This window comes from Oncorhynchus masou, chromosome 21, assembly GCF_036934945.1.
Source record: "Oncorhynchus masou masou isolate Uvic2021 chromosome 21, UVic_Omas_1.1, whole genome shotgun sequence".
NCBI classification, from domain to species: domain Eukaryota; kingdom Metazoa; phylum Chordata; class Actinopteri; order Salmoniformes; family Salmonidae; genus Oncorhynchus; species Oncorhynchus masou.
The window spans coordinates 39679603-39698800 of NC_088232.1; the positions used below are offsets into that span (position 1 = coordinate 39679603).

Sequence of the window (19198 nt, forward strand, 5' to 3'; positions counted from 1 at the left end):
GAGGAAGAATGGGGGTGGAAGGGAGGATTAGATTGTAGGAAGGATGGGGAGATGGGAGGATTGGATGGGAGATGGGAGGAAGGATGGGGGAGGGAGGATTAGATGGAAGGAAGGATAAAGGATGGGGGATGGAGGATTGGATGGGAGATGGGAGGGAGGACGAGGGATTAGATGAGAGGAAGGGGAAATGGGGAGGCAGGATGGAGGATTGGATGGGAGATGGGAGGAAGGATGGGGGATTGGGAGATGGACGGAGGATTGGATGGGATGAAGGATGGAGGATTGGGAGATGGGGGAGGGAGGATTGGATGGGATGAAGGATGGAGGATTGGGAGATGGGGGAGGGAGGATTGGATGGGATGAAGGATGGAGGATTGGGAGATGGGGGGGGAAGGGAGGATTGGATGGGATGACGGGGTGGCAGGGTAGCCTAGTGGTTAGAGTGTTGGACTAGTAACCGGAAGGTTGCAAGTTCAAACCCCCAAGCTGACAAGGTACAAATCTGTCGTTCTGCCCCTGAACAGGCAGTTAACCCACTGTTTCTAGGCCGTCATTGAAAATAAGAATTTGTTCTTAACTGACTTGCCTGGTTATATAAAGGTTAAATAAATGAAGGATGGAGGATTGGGAGATGGGGGAGGGAGGATTGGATGGGATGAAAGATTGGGAGATGGGGGAGGGAGGATTGGATGGGATGAAGGATTGGGAGATGGGGGAGGGAGGATTGAATGGGATGGGGGATTGGGAGATGGGGGAGGGAGGATTGGATGAAGGATGGAGGATTGGGAGATGGGGGAGGGAGGATTGGATGAAGGATGGAGGATTGGGAGATGGGGAGGGAGGATTGGATGGGATGAAGGATGGAGGATTGGGAGATGGGGGAGGGAGGATTGGATGAAGGATGGAGGATTGGGAGATGGGGAGGGAGGATTGGATGGGATGAAGGATGGAGGATTGGGAGATGGGGGAGGGAGGATTGGATGGGATGAAGGATGGAGGATTGGATGGGATGAAGGATGGAGGATTGGAAGATGGGGGAGGGAGGATTGGGAGATGGGGGAGGGAGGATGGGATGAAGGATGGAGGATTGGGAGATGGGGGAGTTAATAGAAATTGAGAATTTTAGGAGGTTGGTTCATAAGAGGTCACAGATTGATAGATGGATAGCTTGATTAGATTTGGGTGGGGTTAAATTAATTTCTAGTAGCAATAAACTCTAAGGACCTCCCCTTCTTAAAACCCTTACTGATATAGTACCAAAACGTGTTTAAAATTATGCCTATAACTCCCATTACGTTATAGTCTTCCATTTTTAATCAATATACGATTGACTCTTCTCTCAGGTTAAGATTAGTCCTTATGTGCCTGTCCCTCCTCTGTGAGCCCAGAAGGCGATGGCTGGGGAATGCTAATGGAGATCCACATCCAGTAGCTAGTGAACACTGATGTGAACTGAGCATGACCTCAGTCTCAGGACGACACTCTCAAAGGAGAGATCCATCGATACACACTGAGCAGTGGGGCTGATTAAACCAACATTATCGGACACTCAGACGTGTCTCGGCACAGAGCGGACAACAGCGCAAGACACCCTGAACACCTTTTAATGATGGTGTGAGAGAGCGAGAGACTGTGAGATTGTGCTTTTTGTCCCTTAACAGAGAGTACCCAGTGGCAGAATACATGAACACTGTGAATGACGCAAAATGAAGGAAAGCTTTGAATATGTACAGACTCAGTGAGCATAGCCTTGCTATTGAGAAAGGCTGCTGAAGGCAGACATGACTCTCAAGAGAAGACAGGCTATGTGCACACTGCCCACAAAATGTGGAAACTGAGCTGCACTTCCTAACCTCCTGTCCAATGTATGACCATATTAGAGACACAAATTTCCCTCAGATTACACAGACCCACAAAGAATTCGAAAAAAAAAAATCCAATTTTTATGAACTCCCATATCTATTGGGAGAAATACCAGTGAACCATCACAGCAGCAAGATTTGTGACCTGTTGCCACAATAAAAGGGTTAACCAGTGAACAAACACCATCGTAAATACAACCCATATTTGTTTATTTATTTTCCATTTTGTACTTAACTATTTGCACATCATTATAGCACTGTACTTAGCCATATGACATTTGAAATGTGTCTATTCCTTTGAAACTTGTGAGCGTAATGTTTACTGTTAATTTGTTATTGATTATTTAACTTTTGTTAATTATATATTTTCACTTGCTTTGGCAATGTAAACATGTTTCCCATGCCAATAAAGCCCTTTGAAATTAATTGAATTGATTGGAAGAGAGAGAGAGGCTGTTCCTAAGTGCCTCTCACCTGAGACATCAGAGGGGGATGTTAACTAGTGACTGACTGCTGTAAAGAGAGAGCTATCTCTGACTGACTGCTGTAAAGAGAGAGCTATCTCTGACTGACTGCTGTAAAGAGAGAGCTATCTCTGACTGACTGCTGTAAAGAGAGAGCTATCTCTGACTGACTGCTGTAAAGAGAGAGCTATCTCTGACTGACTGCTGTAAAGAGATAGCTATCGCTGACTGACTGCTGTAAAGAGAGAGCTGACTGTAAAGAGAGAGCTATCGCTGACTGACTGCTGACTGCTGTAAAGAGAGAGCTATCGCTGACTGACTGCTGTAAAGAGAGAGCTATCGCTGACTGACTGCTGTAAAGAGAGAGCTATCGCTGACTGACTGCTGTAAAGAGAGAGCTATCGCTGACTGACTGCTGTAAAGAGAGAGCTATCGCTGACTGACTGCTGTAAAGAGAGAGCTATCGCTGACTGACTGCTGTAAAGAGAGAGCTGCTGACTAAAGAGATAGCTATCGCTGACTGACTGCTGTAAAGAGAGAGCTATCGCTGACTGACTGCTGTAAAGAGAGAGCTATCGCTGACTGACTGCTGTAAAGAGAGAGCTATCGCTGACTGACTGCTGTAAAGAGAGAGCTATCGCTGACTGACTGCTGTAAAGAGATGACTGACCAGGCTCCTGTCTTTCCGTTCCTTTAGATGGATAGTCTGTTTGGCAGCCTGCCAGAGATGCTGGACTTCCAGAGGGTGTTCCTGCAGACGCTGGAGGAGAGGATTGCCTCTTCACCTGACTTCAGCACACTGGAAACCCCTGTGCAGTTTAAGGTATGACACACTGTTTGTGACCCTTGTGTTACAACTGCCTCTGCCAATCCATCTCTCGCCATACATGCGTGATATACACTAACTTAGATGACGTGATTAAACCGCATACTCATCGACGCATTAACCAATGAGCACACACAAATGTGAAATCACTCACCCAAACCACCTCCATTACTATATATGAGCTATGATGAACAGTGAGTCCTGTCACACTTTGAGATATATCTGGATTTATTATTGCGAGATTGTTACAGGTTCACACATGATTGATTTACCACATCAACATGGCATCGTATCGATTTTGCCATTTTGACATGGAGAATTGTATGTTGATAAAAGCACTGTATTCAGGGGTTAGAGAGGGCAGGCCTGGGGGATTTTAAATACTGTCCCGTGAGAGTGGTCAGGTCACGACTTCACATGTTCTCTCCATCTCACTCTCCTTCACACATTCTTACTCTCCCTCTCTCTCTCTTATTCCAGAAGCTTCTCTTCTCTCTGGGTGGATCCTTCCTGTACTATGCTGATCACTTCAAGCTCTACAGTGGCTTCTGTGCCAACCACATCAAGGTCCAGAAAGTCCTGGAGAGAGGTACGGGTCTCCCCTCTACCCACCACCCCCAACCTGCCCGAAATACCCCCTTGCACCTCCATTGCATCATCCCCACCAACCCCAGCACTCTATGTAAATTACATGGTTGACTAGGCGTCTATGGTCCAGCATCAATAATGAACTCCAGTAAAATGTCTCTGAGTGGAGCTACTCGCTTGGTGAAGTGATGCAATCCCACTTTACTTCAACCTCTCCTCGTATTCACTCAATCATTCCAGACTCCCATATTCTCTTTCATATCAACTCAACTGTAAATGGCTTCCCACTGTAAAACTGTGAAAGTGCCTAGGCTAGCTGGAGTGCCCCCATTGTGCTGCACAGCTAACGAAGGCTGGTCTATAATGAGAGAAAGACCATGAAACGCTGACAGGAGGAGTGCTAGTAATTTTGAGTATCCCTGTTTATATGCTTGAATATAAATGTTGAACTTAATTTATGCCCGCAACGTTGGCCTCTTCCTCTGATTTGGGCAAGCTGCCCAGCGCAGAATGAATGAAACCGAGCAGGTGGGGAAATTGCACCCCGGTGCCTCTTAAATTCTTACCATTACAAGATTACGCGTTGCATTCCTAGAAGCAGGTACTGAAATGGAGTTTTAATAGCGCAGGGATAATCTTGCAAGCGGCTTTGCATGTTCCCCAACAGTCTCTGATGAAGCAGAATGAACTGAAGTAGGAAACAGCAGCGTAAACATGCATTAGAGCAGAACTCTGCATCAGAGCACAACACAACCCAGTCCATCAGAGCACAACACAACCCAGTCCATCAGAGCCCAACACAACCCAGTCCATCAGAGCACAACACAACCCAGTCCATCAGAGCCCAACACAACCCGGTCCATCAGAGCCCAACACAACCCGGTCCATCAGAGCCCAACACAACCCGGTCCATCAGAGCACAACACAGTCCATCAGAGCCCAACACAACCCGGTCCATCAGAGCACAACACAACCCAGAGCCCAACACAACCCAGTCCATCAGAGCCCAACACAACCCAGTCCATCAGAGCCCAACACAACCCGGTCCATCAGAGCACAACACAACCCAGAGCCCAACACAACCCAGTCCATCAGAGCCCAGCACAACCCAGTCCATCAGAGCCCAACACAACCCAGTCCATCAGAGCACAACACAACCCAGTCCATCAGAGCCCAACACAACCCAGTCCATCAGAGCCCAACACAACCCAGTCCATCAGAGCCCAACACAACCCAGTCCATCAGAGCCCAACACAACCCAGTCCATCAGAGCCCAACACAACCCAGTCCATCAGACAACACAGTCCATCAACACAAAGAGCCCAGTCCATCAGAGCCAACACAACCCAGTCCATCAGAGCCCAACACAACCCAGTCCATCAGAGCCCAACACAACCCAGTCCATCAGAGCCCAACACAACCCAGTCCATCAGAGCACAACACAACCCAGTCCATCAGAGCACAACACAACCCAGTCCATCAGAGCACAACACAACCCAGTCCATCAGAGCACAACACAACCCAGTCCATCAGAGCACAACACAACCCAGTCCATCAGAGCCCAACACAACCCAGTCCATCAGAGCCCAACACAACCCAGTCCATCAGAGCACAACACAACCCAGTCCATCAGAGCACAGCACAACCCAGTCCATCAGAGCACAGCACAACCCAGTCCATCCAGAGCACAGCACAACCCAGTCCATCAGAGCACAGCACAACCCAGTCCATCAGAGCACAGCACAACCCAGTCCATCAGAGCACAACACAACCCAGTCCATCAGAGCACAACACAACCCAGTCCATCAGAGCACAACACAACCCAGTCCATCAGAGCACAACACAACCCAGTCCATCAGAGCACAACACAACCCAGTCCATCAGAGCCCAACACAACCCAGTCCATCAGAGCCCAACACAACCCAGTCCATCAGAGCACAACACAGTCCATCAGAGCACAACACAACCCAGAGCCCAACACAACCCAGTCCATCAGAGCACAGCACAACCCAGTCCATCAGAGCACAGCACAACCCAGTCCATCAGAGCACAGCACAACCCAGTCCATCAGAGCACAGCACAACCCAGTCCATCAGAGCACAGCACAACCCAGTCCATCAGAGCACAGCACAACCCAGTCCATCAGAGCACAACACAACCCAGTCCATCAGAGCACAACACAACCCAGTCCATCAGAGCACAACACAACCCAGTCCATCAGAGCACAACACAACCCAGTCCATCAGAGCACAACACAACCCAGTCCATCAGAGCACAGCACAACCCAGTCCATCAGAGCACAGCACAACCCAGTCCATCAGAGCACAACACAACCCAGAGCACAACACAACCCAGTTCATCAGAGCACAACACAACCCAGTCCATCAGAGCCCAACACAACCCAGTCCATCAGAGCACAAACAACCCAGTCCATCAGAGCACAGCACAACCCAGTCCATCAGAGCACAACACAACCCAGAGCACAACACAACCCAGTTCATCAGAGCACAACACAACCCAGTCCATCAGAGCCCAACACAACCCAGTCCATCAGAGCCCAACACAACCCAGTCCATCAGAGCACAACACAACCCAGTCCATCAGAGCACAACACAACCCAGTCCATCAGAGCACAACACAACCCAGTCCATCAGAGCACAACACAACCCAGTCCATCAGAGCACAACACAACCCAGTCCATCAGAGCACAGCACAACCCAGTCCATCAGAGCACAACACAACCCAGTCCATCAGAGCACAACACAACCCAGTCCATCAGAGCACAACACAACCCAGAGCCCAACACAACCCAGTCCATCAGAGCCCAACACAACCCAGTCCATCAGAGCCCAACACAACCCAGTCCATCAGAGCCCAACACAACCCAGTCCATCAGAGCCCAACACAACCCAGTCCATCAGAGCACAACACAACCCAGTCCATCAGAGCACAACACAACCCAGAGCCCAACACAACCCAGTCCATCAGAGCACAGCACAACCCAGTCCATCAGAGCACAGCACAACCCAGTCCATCAGAGCACAACACAACCCAGAGCCCAACACAACCCAGTCCATCAGAGCACAGCACAACCCATTCCATCAGAGCACAATCCAGCTCAGTACAACAAAGCCCATCAGAGCCCAACACAACTGAAACGAGGGCGTTCACAGAGAATCTGTGGGTGTCTGTCAGCGGTTCTAGTAATTACACATTCTCGCTCTGCCAACGTGGTGCCGGGCCAACGTGGTACTGGGCCCCTTCTCGCTACGCATACACTTTTTGTGTTTACTCGTTAATTGCCTGCCAATTACTGTGTGAAGTGTCAATGCAGCTGCCTGTCTCTGTGGCTCAGAGTGCTATAATTAATACTCTAATGGCCTCTCAATCCTTTCACACATGAGACACACAGCGAGGTGGCAAGAAATGTCTACACCTGACCTCCAGGATGCCTCTCAATGTGTTACAATACTACACTGTGCTTGATTTGGACTGAAATAGGTGTCGGTACTCATGTTGGGTGCCAGTACTGTTTATATTTAGGTGCAAGAGCTCCACAACACCTTTGAGCTAATATTCTATGAGAGGAACAGGAGCTCAAGCAGTAGAACATTTGAGGTGCCAGTCCTCTGCTCTGGTGAGCTCCTGTCCAAGCCTGGACCACACAGCACCTACTATTAGACATCTCACCTCGCTATGCACACTGTGAAGGGAAATCACTGCTGTGAACCATAGTGTCTTTTCAATGGTATTGTTTGCAATGGAGTAGCAGTCTCATGTCCAAACCATGTTTTACAGTAGCTACCTGCAGTGTTGCCATTATACTGCAGTGGTGAAGAGTAGCCTATACTGCCCTCATGTGGACAAGAATTATTGCACCAAGATACATTGGTGGGTCTATTTAGCGTCACTAGGCACAGTCCTCCAAGTGTGCTACAGAATGAAAGATGTGACTTAACAACTTACATGTACAGGGCTTGGTAAATAAGTCTGCTTGTTGTCTACAGCTAAGACTGATTGGTCCTTTAAGGAGTTCCTGGCTGCGAGGAACCCTACGAAGCAGCACTCCTCAACCCTGGAGTCCTACCTGATCAAGCCAGTCCAGAGAGTGTTGAAATACCCTCTACTGCTTCGAGAGCTGGTTTCTCTCACTGACACAGACAGCGAGGAGCACTACCACCTCACAGGTAACTTGAAGAGGCGCACACACACACACACATGCGCACACACACACACACACACACACACTCTAACCCTTCCTTTCCCTCCTGTGCCCACCCAGAGGCCCTGAAGGCCATGGAGAAAGTGGCCAGCCACATCAATGAGATGCAGAAGATCTATGAGGACTATGGTTCTGTGTTTGACCAGCTGGTGGCAGAGCAGAGTGGCCATGAGGAGGTAACTATACTGTAATGTACCCTGTGCTACCCCTTTCTTCCCTTCCAGCAGCTTTCATCACTCTCACTCATATCTTCAATCTAGACACGTAGTTGGACTAACACCAGCACAGCATTTAATCTATTCATCCTAGTGATGTATATCTCTTACAGAAAACTGGTTGGAAATAGCCAAGATCCCATATAGATACTTCCTCTTTAGATACTCAACAATCACCCAACACAGAGAACTTGTTTGTGCTAGACGAGTGGCCCAGGTCCCTGTACAGATACAGTACTTACTATGTCCCTCACATACTGACTGTGGCCCATGGCCTTTCCTTCTCTCTCCCAGGTCACAGAGCTTACCATGGGAGAATTCCTCATGCATTCCTCTGTCGTCTGGCTCAACCCCCATCCCTCTCTGGGCCGCATGAGAAAGGACCCCGAGATGACCGTGTTTGGTAAGTTAGAAAGACACTGTACTGTTACTGCAGTATCATGGGAAAGAGTGCCTGGCCCTTGCCAGAGCCTGGTAGCAGTCTCTCTCAGCCTGGACACAAACACATGTAAACACAATACACATTTTATGACTAGCTATTAGATAAATGTATTGTATATCCACAAAGATATGATGCTGTTCAGTGTTATACCAGTATAGTTTAGGGTTTTATGGATACATTGTAGTGCCAATGTGCTGTAAACTCAGATTGATAATTTGACAGGATGGATTCCTGTGTAAACTCCCAAAGTTGTGCTCAAAGTTTTCATTTTGTTTCTCTCATCAGTGTTCAAGAAGGCAGTGATACTTGTCTACAGGGAGAGCAACAAGCTCAAGAAGAAGATGGTGAGTTCTCTTTCATTTACTTTCATATGCCTTTGATGCCAGCAGTGCCTAACATCTCTCTCTCGTGTATGAGCAGACCACCCCTCGCTTGGCGCACTCCCATGGAGACCTAGACCCCTTCAAGTTCCGCTGGCTCATCCCGCTTTCTGCACTGCAGGTCCGACTCGGCAGCACTGCAGGTAAGAGAGCAAGACACACACACACACACCCCCGGCTCTCATTAACTACCAGAGATCATATTCTCTTGGATATTGAGTCTTTTGAAACTAAATTTAGATGTCTTGATTAAAAGGATCTTCTCCAATCCCTTCTTCCTAAGGTACTGAGACGACCTGCATCTGGGAGCTGATACATACCAAGTCTGAACTGGAGGGAAGGCCAGAGACGGTCTTCCAGCTGTGTAGCAGGTAAGAGAGCGCAGTAGTTCTGGTCCTTGAGGGCCACAGAGTATGCTGGTTTGTCTGGTCAGGGGTTACATGGGCTCTCTAGCCAATCAGTTGTCCATTGAGTGTCTGGGGGAAATAAACAGCAGCAGGACTGTAGTCGCAGAGAAGTGGGACCTTCCTGTTGTAGACTGTGTGAATTAGCCCTCTGAGCATGGTACCACTGTTTACCTCCATAGTGTCCCAGAATGCAAAGTGAACATCATCAAGGTAATCCGCTCCATCCTCCGGGAGAGCGTCAGACGGAACATGCTCCCGGCCGAGATGGGGTGTAAGGAGCACCTCACGCCTTTACGCAGCACCCTGCCATCCTCTGCCAGGATAGGTGAGTTTCATCCCTGCCCTGTTCCAAAAAATCCCTTCAAATAACACTGCTTAGATTTTATATCTTTAGACATGACCTTGACTTAAACCTTATAAGCACTTGACTTACTGTGCATACAGTAGTGTTTGTGGCCAGATATTAGTGAACGTATTGCTCAGTTGGCAGCTGTCTCTCGCTCTCCCCCCTCCATCCCCCACCAGGTCCATCCAGAGCCTCCTGGCTGTGTAAGCAGCCCCCGCTGGATCTCCCCACCCCAGCCAGTACACTCAAACCTGGCCAGCCTGACTCAGACGAGGGCAGCCTGAGCAGCGGCACCCACAGCTCCTCTGATGCTCCCCCAGCTGACGGTCCCACACAGCACAAGACACTGTCTACCCAAAAGGCCTGGTCTCGGGGCGGCCAGCGGCCCTCTAGCTTCAGCTTTGTGAAGGAGTCATACATCCTGAGTGATGAGGACGATGAGTTCAGTGAGGCTAGAGAGAGTTTCCCCTCCTGTGCCATTGAGGCCCAGTTTCTCAGTTTGAGGCTGTCAGAGGAGGCAGCTTCCTTCCGGGCGCCGGCCCCCCGCGTGCAGCCAGAGGGAGCAGAGGTGAACACCCCAGAGAGCCAGCCCAAGCTTGTTCGGGGCCACTTCTGCCCAGTGAAGAGGAAAGGTAGCAGCCAGCGGGCGCTACTGAGCCTACACAGCCGTTCCCTGGACAGCCAGACAGACCTGGCAGCCACAGACCTCAGCACTCTGCTGGAGAGAGAGTTCAGCGTACAGAGCCTCACCTCCGTGGTCAACGAGGACTGTTTCTACGATCCTACGGACACTGGCAGTGCCTCTAACAACTCATAGGGTCAGGAATAGAAACAAGGAGAGGGGCCAAAGCTCTGCCCAGCGCCTTCTCCATGCCTGTCCTAGTCCCAGGGTATCTGTTGTGCCTCAGCCCTGAAGTTAAACTGTGTTCCTTTGAGAGCGTACAATAGGCATATCCCACTTGCTTAGGTATGCACAGGTGTAAAAGGAAAGATGAGCTACCTTTGGCTCAGCAACATGGTTGTCCCTCTAGAGAGAGACGAGGTGACTCAGTCCCTGATAATTACTGCAATGAATCTGCTGAGCACTAATGTACAACTACGCTCCTGCTCTTCTGTATATGCCTCTGTCCAGCTCCCCTTCTCAATAATATGAATTGGCTTCCTTTACATAGGTGAGAGTAACGTAACGAATAGACTTTGTTCACCTTCCAGTTCATTCATGTCAGAGAGAAGAACGGCGATGAGAGGATTCCACTTTAGACTATTGAGACCCTAAGAGCTTCACTTACACTTTCTAAAGCTCTAGAAGTCTGAGTGCATCTAAATCCACAGGAGAGGATGGACATTGATTTTGTGACTTGCTGTACATTGTTTGCCTATTTAATTAGGCAAGTCAGTTAACAAATTCTTATTTTCAATGATGGCCCAGGAACAGTGGGTTATAACTGCCTTGTTCAGGGGCAGAACGACAGATTTTTACCTTGTCAGCTCGGGGATTCGATCTTGCAACCTTTGGGTTACTAGTCCAACGCTCTAACCACTAGGCTACCTGCCGCCCCTGTATTTGTACATCAAGTGGATTTTCGTTTTTAAAGCAATGTTAATTTATTGATAGTTGTAACTTTGTATTGCTTTGCAAAATACATATGGGGTTGGCTTGAATTGAAGAATCTGGTATGTTTCACCTAATGAATGTTTTCCAGTGTATTGAATAAGAGTATGGTTGTCATCCTCCCCCAGAAGTGTCGCTTACAATGTACACAGGCATTGTCAAAGGAAAAGGATTTCATTCAAATGTGTTGTCAACTTGCCCTGTTAGTAACTCCCATACCTGAGTAGCTGGACTATAACTTAATTTGAATCTTTGATATTATTACACATACTGACATTGTACAGGTAGAAACGGCTGTAACTTGCAATAAATACTCTGGTTCCAGTGTTTCTGGGATATTTTGCTGTTGAGACATCCTATTATCTGACACCACCACGTACCCTCCCTCTCGGTTTGCCCTCAACTCAACACCACCACGTACCCTCCCTCTCGGTTTGCCCTCAACTCAACACCACCACGTACCCTCCCTCTCGGTTTGCCCTCAACTCAACACCACCACGTACCCTCCCTCTCGGTTTGCCCTCAACTCAACACCACCACGTACCCTCCCTCTCGGTTTGCCCTCAACTCAACTGTAAACATGCCTTTAATGCTAGCATACCAATGAATGTGAACCATAATGAACTGTTTTATAAATAAACATTTTTATCTGTGAGATGCAGTCTTGTGAGAGCAGGTTGTTTTATCATGTTGTATTCCTAAGTCTGGCTTTGAGAATCTATATTCTTGTCTCCTTGACAGGTAAAGCACAGGTAAGATGAACGGTTTATTTCCAGCTTTATCCCAGTTGATGAAGCTGTCAGAGAAATTGAGAATCCTTGTTCTCTGCATTGGACCAAAGTATACTCTCAATGATAGACAATTTAAGTGACAGAAGCAGGACAGAGTAGGAAGAATCATGCAAAGGTAAAATCCAAGAAATGTTGGTGTAATCTGTAGGAACATATTAATGAAACCGTAACATTGTACCATCATCACTTTCAAAACAGATGGCCAGCACATTATTTAACAAAACACTCAGTCCTCAATTAGGATTTTAGCAGCCTCATCAGGAGCTGCCAACTTTTCAACAGCACTCCAGCACCACCCCCCCGTGAGTGAGACAAAGGAGGCGGAATGGTTTGAATACCGTCAACATTTTCTTATTCTCCAAATTGTCCTGAAAAGGTTTCCGGACTCATTTCCCAGAGGACAAAGTCATATGGGGAACTCAGGATCAGAAGTAAGAACCAGGACATGATGGGTTGAGCATTAAACTCTTCTCACCACTTAACTCTCCTGCTGGTCATTTCACACACTATTCTTCCTTTATAACTGGACTGCCTGAGCTTTAGTCTGATCTGTGTGTTAGAGATTCCCTGTGTTTCACCAAGCACCTCCGGGACACCAGAGATTCCCTGTGTCTCACCAAGCAACTCCGGGACACCAGAGATTCCCTGTGTCTCACCAAGCAACTCCGGGACCCCAGAGATTCCCTGTGTCTCAACAAGCACCTCCGGGACACCAGAGATTCCCTGTGTCTCACCAAGCACCTCCGGGACACCAGAGAAATGGTGTTTAAAAATGCATGCGTGTGCCTGGTAGAAAGGTTAGAGCTAAGAGCAGTCCGTTGTCTCGTCTCTAACAGAGACCATTAGGCACTCCTTCCCCTCTGTCCTTCTAGCCTCTCTCTCTGTCAGGGGCTGCTGAGTGCTGCTGCCTGATCGCCTGTTAAGGAGTCTGAAGTCGTAGATGAGGAGGCCCTGGTTCTCAGAGCAGAGGCAGCTGTAGGCGTCTGCCAGTCCTCTGTCAGGGATGGAGAGCTCCGTGGGGCGCAGGTTTGGGTCCACGTCTGCCTCATGCATCATCACCTCCGCCAGCTCCAGCCTCTGTCTCCGGGAATAGCATTCTGGGAAGAAAACGGGAAAAAGCTCAGGGGGCTTCCGGTCCATAATGACCACTCATAGGTACAGTACAGGGCCAGATGGAATCTGCTGAGGCAATATGTCCACAAGCCTCCAGCTATCGTTTAGAAATAGAAAACAATTTAAATCAAACATGCTGCCACAAAGAGCATAAATTAATCATGTTGTGATTAAATATGCAGTGTTAAAAAGAAGATTCCATCAGACCATACTAACACTGTAGATGAAATTCAGTTGTCATGTCAGGACTTCTCAGATCATTGGCCGTGGAACGGAGACGAGGAGAATAAACAATTGAAGACTTTCGACTTGAGATGTAGCCCCAGATGCCCTCAGCAACACCATGGGTTTTCACAGTAAGCATAATACAGAACCCAACTTCAAGAGCATCAGATCACATCGCAGAACCCACATACCCAGTACAGATGCTTCCTTAGCGCAGTGCCAGGTAGCTCCTCTTCAAGCTGTTAAAGCCGTCTCTCTACCCGCTGCGGTTACATAAGTTATCTTCCTATGACACCCCAATGACTCATAATTGCTGTTCTCTTCTTTTGTTCTCCGGCCCTACAGCCTGCCTACCTACACTCCTCACAGGCATGGATGGGACGGGAAGTGAGGGGGAGTGAGAGAGAGAGTCATGAGCAGTTTTGTATAGAGCTGGTCATGGATGAACTGAGAGTTCACTTAATGCGACATGTAACAAAGAGAGAGTCTAGAAAGAGTGAGAGATTAAAGCGTGAACCGTAGCAGGAGGAGGTAGAAATAATGCTTACTGGATTCCTTTGAGGCAGCACTTCCTCTGGAACTGGAAGACATTCCTGACTACTTTCTCCACCAGCTAGAAGGGCTGCTTGATTTGGGGCTGAGCCAGGGGGGTGAAGTGCACCACCCCCACGTCCACACACAGGAAACACAAGCAGCAGGGGTAAAATGTATCTGTACGTAACACTGAAGGGGCAGATGAAGCGGCCACCTGGCCAGGCTCTTGACGGCAAGGTAGACAAACTTCGAGCAAGGGTTGCTTTCCAGAGAGACAGATGTTAACATTCTCTGTTTCATGGAAACATGGCTCTCTCGGGATATGTTGTCGGAATCGGTTCAGCCACCGGGCTTCTCCATGCATTGCGCCGACAGAGATAAACACCTCTCTGGGAAGAGGAAGGGCAGGGGTATATGCTTCATGATTAATGACTTATGGTGTAATCATAACAACAGACAGGAACTCAAGTCCTTCTGCTCACCCAACCTAGAATTCCTTACAATCAAATGCCGGCCATTCTACCTACCAAGAAAGTTATAGTCACAGCTGTGTACATTCCCCTTCAAGCAGACACCAAGCCAGCCATCGAGGAATTTGACAACTGTATGGAAACTGGAAACCATGCATCTTGAGGCTGCATTTATTGTGGCTAGGATTTTAACAAAGCAAATTTGAGAACAAGGCTACCTAAATTCTTCCAGCATATTGATTGCACTATGCGCATGCACAATACCCTCGACCACTGTTACTCTAAACTTCCGAGGTGCATACAAAGCCCTCCGCCGCCCTCCCTTCGGCAAATCCGACCACGACGCCATCTTGCTCCTTCCGTCTTATAGGAAAAAACTCAAACAGGATGCACCAGTGACGAGAACCATTCAACGCTGGTCCGACCAATCTGAAGCCAAGCTTCAAGATTGTTTTGATCACGCAGACTGGAATATGTTCCGGTCAGCCTCAGAGAACACGACTGCGTAGCCATGCATGCCTCCAACTCAATCATCAAGTTTGCAGACAACACAACAGTAGTGGGCTTGATTACCAACAACGACGAGACAGCCTACAGCGAGGTGAGGGCACTCGGAGTGTGGTGTCAGGAAAATAACCTCTCACTCGACGTCAACAAAACAAAGGAGATGATCATGGACTTCAGGAAACAGCAGAGGGAGCACCCCCCTAACCACATCGAAGGGACAGCAGTGGAGAAGGTGGAAAGTTTTAAGATCCTGGGCATACACATCACAGACCAACTAAAATGGTCCACCCACACAGACAGTGTGGTGAAGAAGGCGCAACATCACCTCTTCAACCTCAGGAGGCTGAAGAAATTTGGCTTGTCACTCAAAACCCTGACAAACTTTTACAGATGCACAATCGAGAGCATCCTGTTGGGCTGTATCACAGCCTGGTAAAGCAACCGCACCGCCCTCAACTGCAAGGTTCTCCAGAGGGTGGTGTGGTCTGCACAACGCATCACCAGGGGCAAACTATCTGCCATCCATGACACATACAGCACCTGATGTCACAGGAAGGCCAAAAAGATCATCAACCACCCGAGCCACGGCCTGTTCACACCGCTACCATCTAGAAGGTGAGGTCAGTACAGGTGCATCAAAGATGGGACAGAGAGACTGAAAAACAGCTTCTATCTCAAGGCCATCAGAATACTAAACAGCCATCACAAACTCAGAGGCTGCTGCCCACATTGAGACCCAGTCACTGGACACATTAATAAATGCAGCCTAAATAATGCCACTTTAATAATGTTTCATATCACATGTACAGTGGGGGAAAAAAGTATTGTCAGCCACCAATTGTGCAAGTTCTCCCACTTAGAAAGATGAGAGAAGCCTGTGAAACTATGACAGACAAAGTGAGAAGAAAAAAAATCCAGAAAATCACATTGTAGGATTTTTAATGAATTTATTTGCAAATTATGGTGGAAAATAAGTATTTGTTCTTTGGTCAATAACAAAAGTTTCTCAATACTTTTATATACCCTTTGTTGACAATGACAGAGGTCAAACGTTTTCTGTAAGCCTTCACAAGGTTTTCACATACTGTTGCTGGTATTTTGGCCCATTCCTCCATGCAGATCTCCTCTAGAACAGTGATGTTTTGGGGCTGTTGCTGGGCAACACAGACTTTCAACTCCCTCCAAAGATTTTCTATGGGGTTGAGATCTGGAGACTGGCTAGGCCACTCCAGGACCTTGCAATGCCTCTTACGAAGCCACTCCTTCGTTGCCCGGGCGGTGTGTTTGGGATCATTGTCATGCTGAAAGACCCAGCCACGTTTCATCTTCAATGCCCGTGCTGATGGAAGGAGGTTTTCACTCAAAATCTCACGATACATGGCCCCATTCATTCTTTCCTTTACACGGATCAGTCGTCCTGGTCCCTTTGCAGAAAAACAGCCCCAAAGCATGATGTTTCCACCGCCATGCTTCACAGTAGGTATGGTGTTCTTTGGATGCAACTCAGCATTCTTTGTCCTCCAAACACGACGAGTTGAGTTTTTACCAAAAAGTTATATTTTGGTTTCATCTGACCATATGACATTCTCCCAATCTTCTTCGGGATCATCCAAATCTACAATTTTGTTTCTGGTGTCCTTTGACAGCTCTTTGGTCTTGGCCATAGTGGGAGTGTGACTGTTTGAGGTTGTGGACAGGTGTCTTTTATACTGATAACAAGTTCAAACAGGTGCCATTAATACAGATAACGAGTGGAGGACAGAGGAGCCTCTTAAAGAAGAAGTTCTACAGGTCTGTGAGAGCCAGAAATCTTGCTTGTTTGTAGGTGACCAAATACTTATTTTCCACCATAATTTGCAAATAAATTCATTAAAAATCCTACAATGTGATTTTCTGGACTTTTTTCCCTCATTGTGTCTGTCATAGTTGAAGTGTACCTATGATGAAAATTACAGGCCTCATCTTTTTAAGTGGGAGAACTTGCACAATTGGTGGCTGACTAAATACTTTTTTGCCCCACTGTATTTTATACAATCTGTTGCACCTTGCTTATGCCGCTCAGCCATCACTCATCCATATACTTACATGTACATATTCTCATTCACCCCTTTAGATTTGTGTGTATTAGGTAGTTGTTGGGGAATTGTTAGATATTACTGCACTGTCAGAACCAAAAGCACAAGCATTTTGCTACACTCGCATTAACATCTGCTAACCATGTGTATGTGACCAATAAAATGTGATTTGAAGAAGATCCACTCATGGGAGCAAAGCGAGTGGAAGATGGGAAAGAGGGGATGAAAAATCAGGTGACATGCGATGGATGGCAAGCCGGTTCCGGTTGTCACTAACACCTGTGCGAGGAAAAAGCCCGCCCTCTTCCTGTCACGCTGCCACTTAGCAGGTGCCGTTCAATACCAGAGACCCTGATGAGACATGAGGTGACACGTTCAAACACCCCTTTATCTCGATTGTTTCTGAGGGGGAGTCCAGCGGCTTCAGACCCAGTGGAATGGAGGAACCAGGCAGGGAGAAACAGCTCTTCCTCCAGGCTAGTGTGGAATCCTGGCTGTGGTTCCCCTCTCAAGCCACCTCTCTGCCTCCTGATCCCGACATCAGAGCTAAGCTGATATGACAAACAGTTGAAGTAATCATGCCAGAATCAGTAGAGCCTAGTCTTACTCAGAGCTCTCTCCTCCTCCCAAACTCACCCTCATTCTCTCTCCCTCACTGGCTCTTTCTCCGATTGTCCATCCTCTCTCTAAGGGTAAAGGGATTGTGCTCAAAGAACCACAACACACAAAAAGGACAACTCTTCTTTAGGTGCATCTGTGAATGTGCAGTAGGAGGGAAGGTTGCCTCCCTCATGAGACTACCAGGGGGTCTAATGCAGTGACCCCCTCTCCTCACCTCTCAGATCAGGAGGGGGGGTCTAATGCCCCCTCCCCACCTCTCAGATCAGGAGCCAGACCTACAGCTCAGTCTGAGAAGTGAAGTGGAGCTATGGACCAATGACACATCAGCACCAGTGAGACACTGGGCAACAGAGCGGAGCATTGTAGCCTGCCTAACTGCCTGCTTTCACCTGGTAATAACCTTGTTTCTCTGGCGTGAACGCCACTCAAGGGAGGGAGAGGAGAGGAGGTGCAGGGAGACGAGAGGAGGTGCAGGGAGACGAGAGGAGGTGCAGGGAGAAGAGATATGCAAACATTTCCAGGTATGTGAAAGAGGATACAGAAGGTACAATACGAGGCAGAGTATACAGAGCGGACAAATAGAAAACCAACACAGGCAAAAACACACACACAGTTATGTGGGTGCGAGGGTGTTTAATTTACAGCAGAGCTCTCCTGTTGAGACAACCTGCCCTAAAGAACTACCTCCAGCAGCATCTTTGCGTCTGTGGGGGTTGTGACTCAGACTATACCCTCCTTTGTTATTCTGGGCTAGGGAAGGGGAAGGGCAGGATAATTGGGGGAGGATAACTAAAGTGATCCAAGGATGTGATGGAGCCTTTCTAATGAGCTGTTTAGATTCTCTCCCTCCCGTGCTGTGCTGCAGCCTCTGGCTGGGCTTGTAAACCAGGACCGCATCTACTATCTCATCTGATCTATAGCTCTGTATGTTACCGCCCGCATTACCGCCCGCTTGCCTTACCTGCCTGCCCGCCTTACCTGCCTTACCGCCTTACCTGCCTGCCTGCCCGCCTTACCCGCCCGCTTGCCTTACCTGCCTTACCGCCTTACCTGCCTGCCTGCCCGCCTTACCTGCCCGCCCGCCTTACCTGCCCGCCCGCCTTACCTGCCCGCCCGCCTTACCTGCCTGCCTGCCCGCCTTACCCGCCCGCCTTACCGCCCACCCGCCTTACCTGCCTGCCGCCTTACTAGTAGTTGAGAACTTGTTCTCAACTAGCCTACCTGGTTAAATAAAGGTGAAATAAAAAAATAAAATAAAAATACCTGCCTGCCCGCCTTACCGCCCGCCCCCGTTACCTGCCGCGAGCCTTACCTGCCGCCTTACCTGCCTGCCGTCTTACCTGCCTGCCCGCCTTACCTGCCTGCCCGCCCGCCTTACCGCCCGCCTTACGAAAGTATTCGGCCCCCTTGAACTTTGCGACCTTTTGCCACATTTCAGGCTTCAAACATAAAGAAAATAAAACTGTATTTTTTTGTGAAGAATCAACAACAAGTGGGA

The 19198-nt window shown here is 48.4% G+C and overlaps 1 protein-coding gene and 1 pseudogene across 2 annotated transcripts in view; one reads left to right on the plus strand and one right to left on the minus strand.

The window, feature by feature from the left end:
• LOC135508337 (rho guanine nucleotide exchange factor TIAM2-like) overlaps positions 1-12019 on the plus strand; it is an 87413-nt gene extending 75394 nt beyond the window's left edge. For both annotated transcript variants that reach the window (XM_064928445.1, XM_064928446.1), the window contains 10 exons: positions 3024-3149; positions 3633-3741; positions 7748-7927; positions 8023-8138; positions 8472-8580; positions 8905-8963; positions 9040-9142; positions 9283-9370; positions 9586-9731; positions 9932-12019. In XM_064928445.1, coding sequence (XP_064784517.1) covers positions 3024-3149; positions 3633-3741; positions 7748-7927; positions 8023-8138; positions 8472-8580; positions 8905-8963; positions 9040-9142; positions 9283-9370; positions 9586-9731; positions 9932-10569 — 1674 coding nt within the window. In that variant the 3' untranslated portion in view covers positions 10570-12019. The remainder of the gene's footprint in view (positions 1-3023; positions 3150-3632; positions 3742-7747; positions 7928-8022; positions 8139-8471; positions 8581-8904; positions 8964-9039; positions 9143-9282; positions 9371-9585; positions 9732-9931) is intronic.
• A 98-nt stretch (positions 12020-12117) lies between these two features.
• LOC135507505 (dimethyladenosine transferase 1, mitochondrial-like) overlaps positions 12118-19198 on the minus strand; it is a 34296-nt pseudogene continuing 27215 nt past the window's right edge.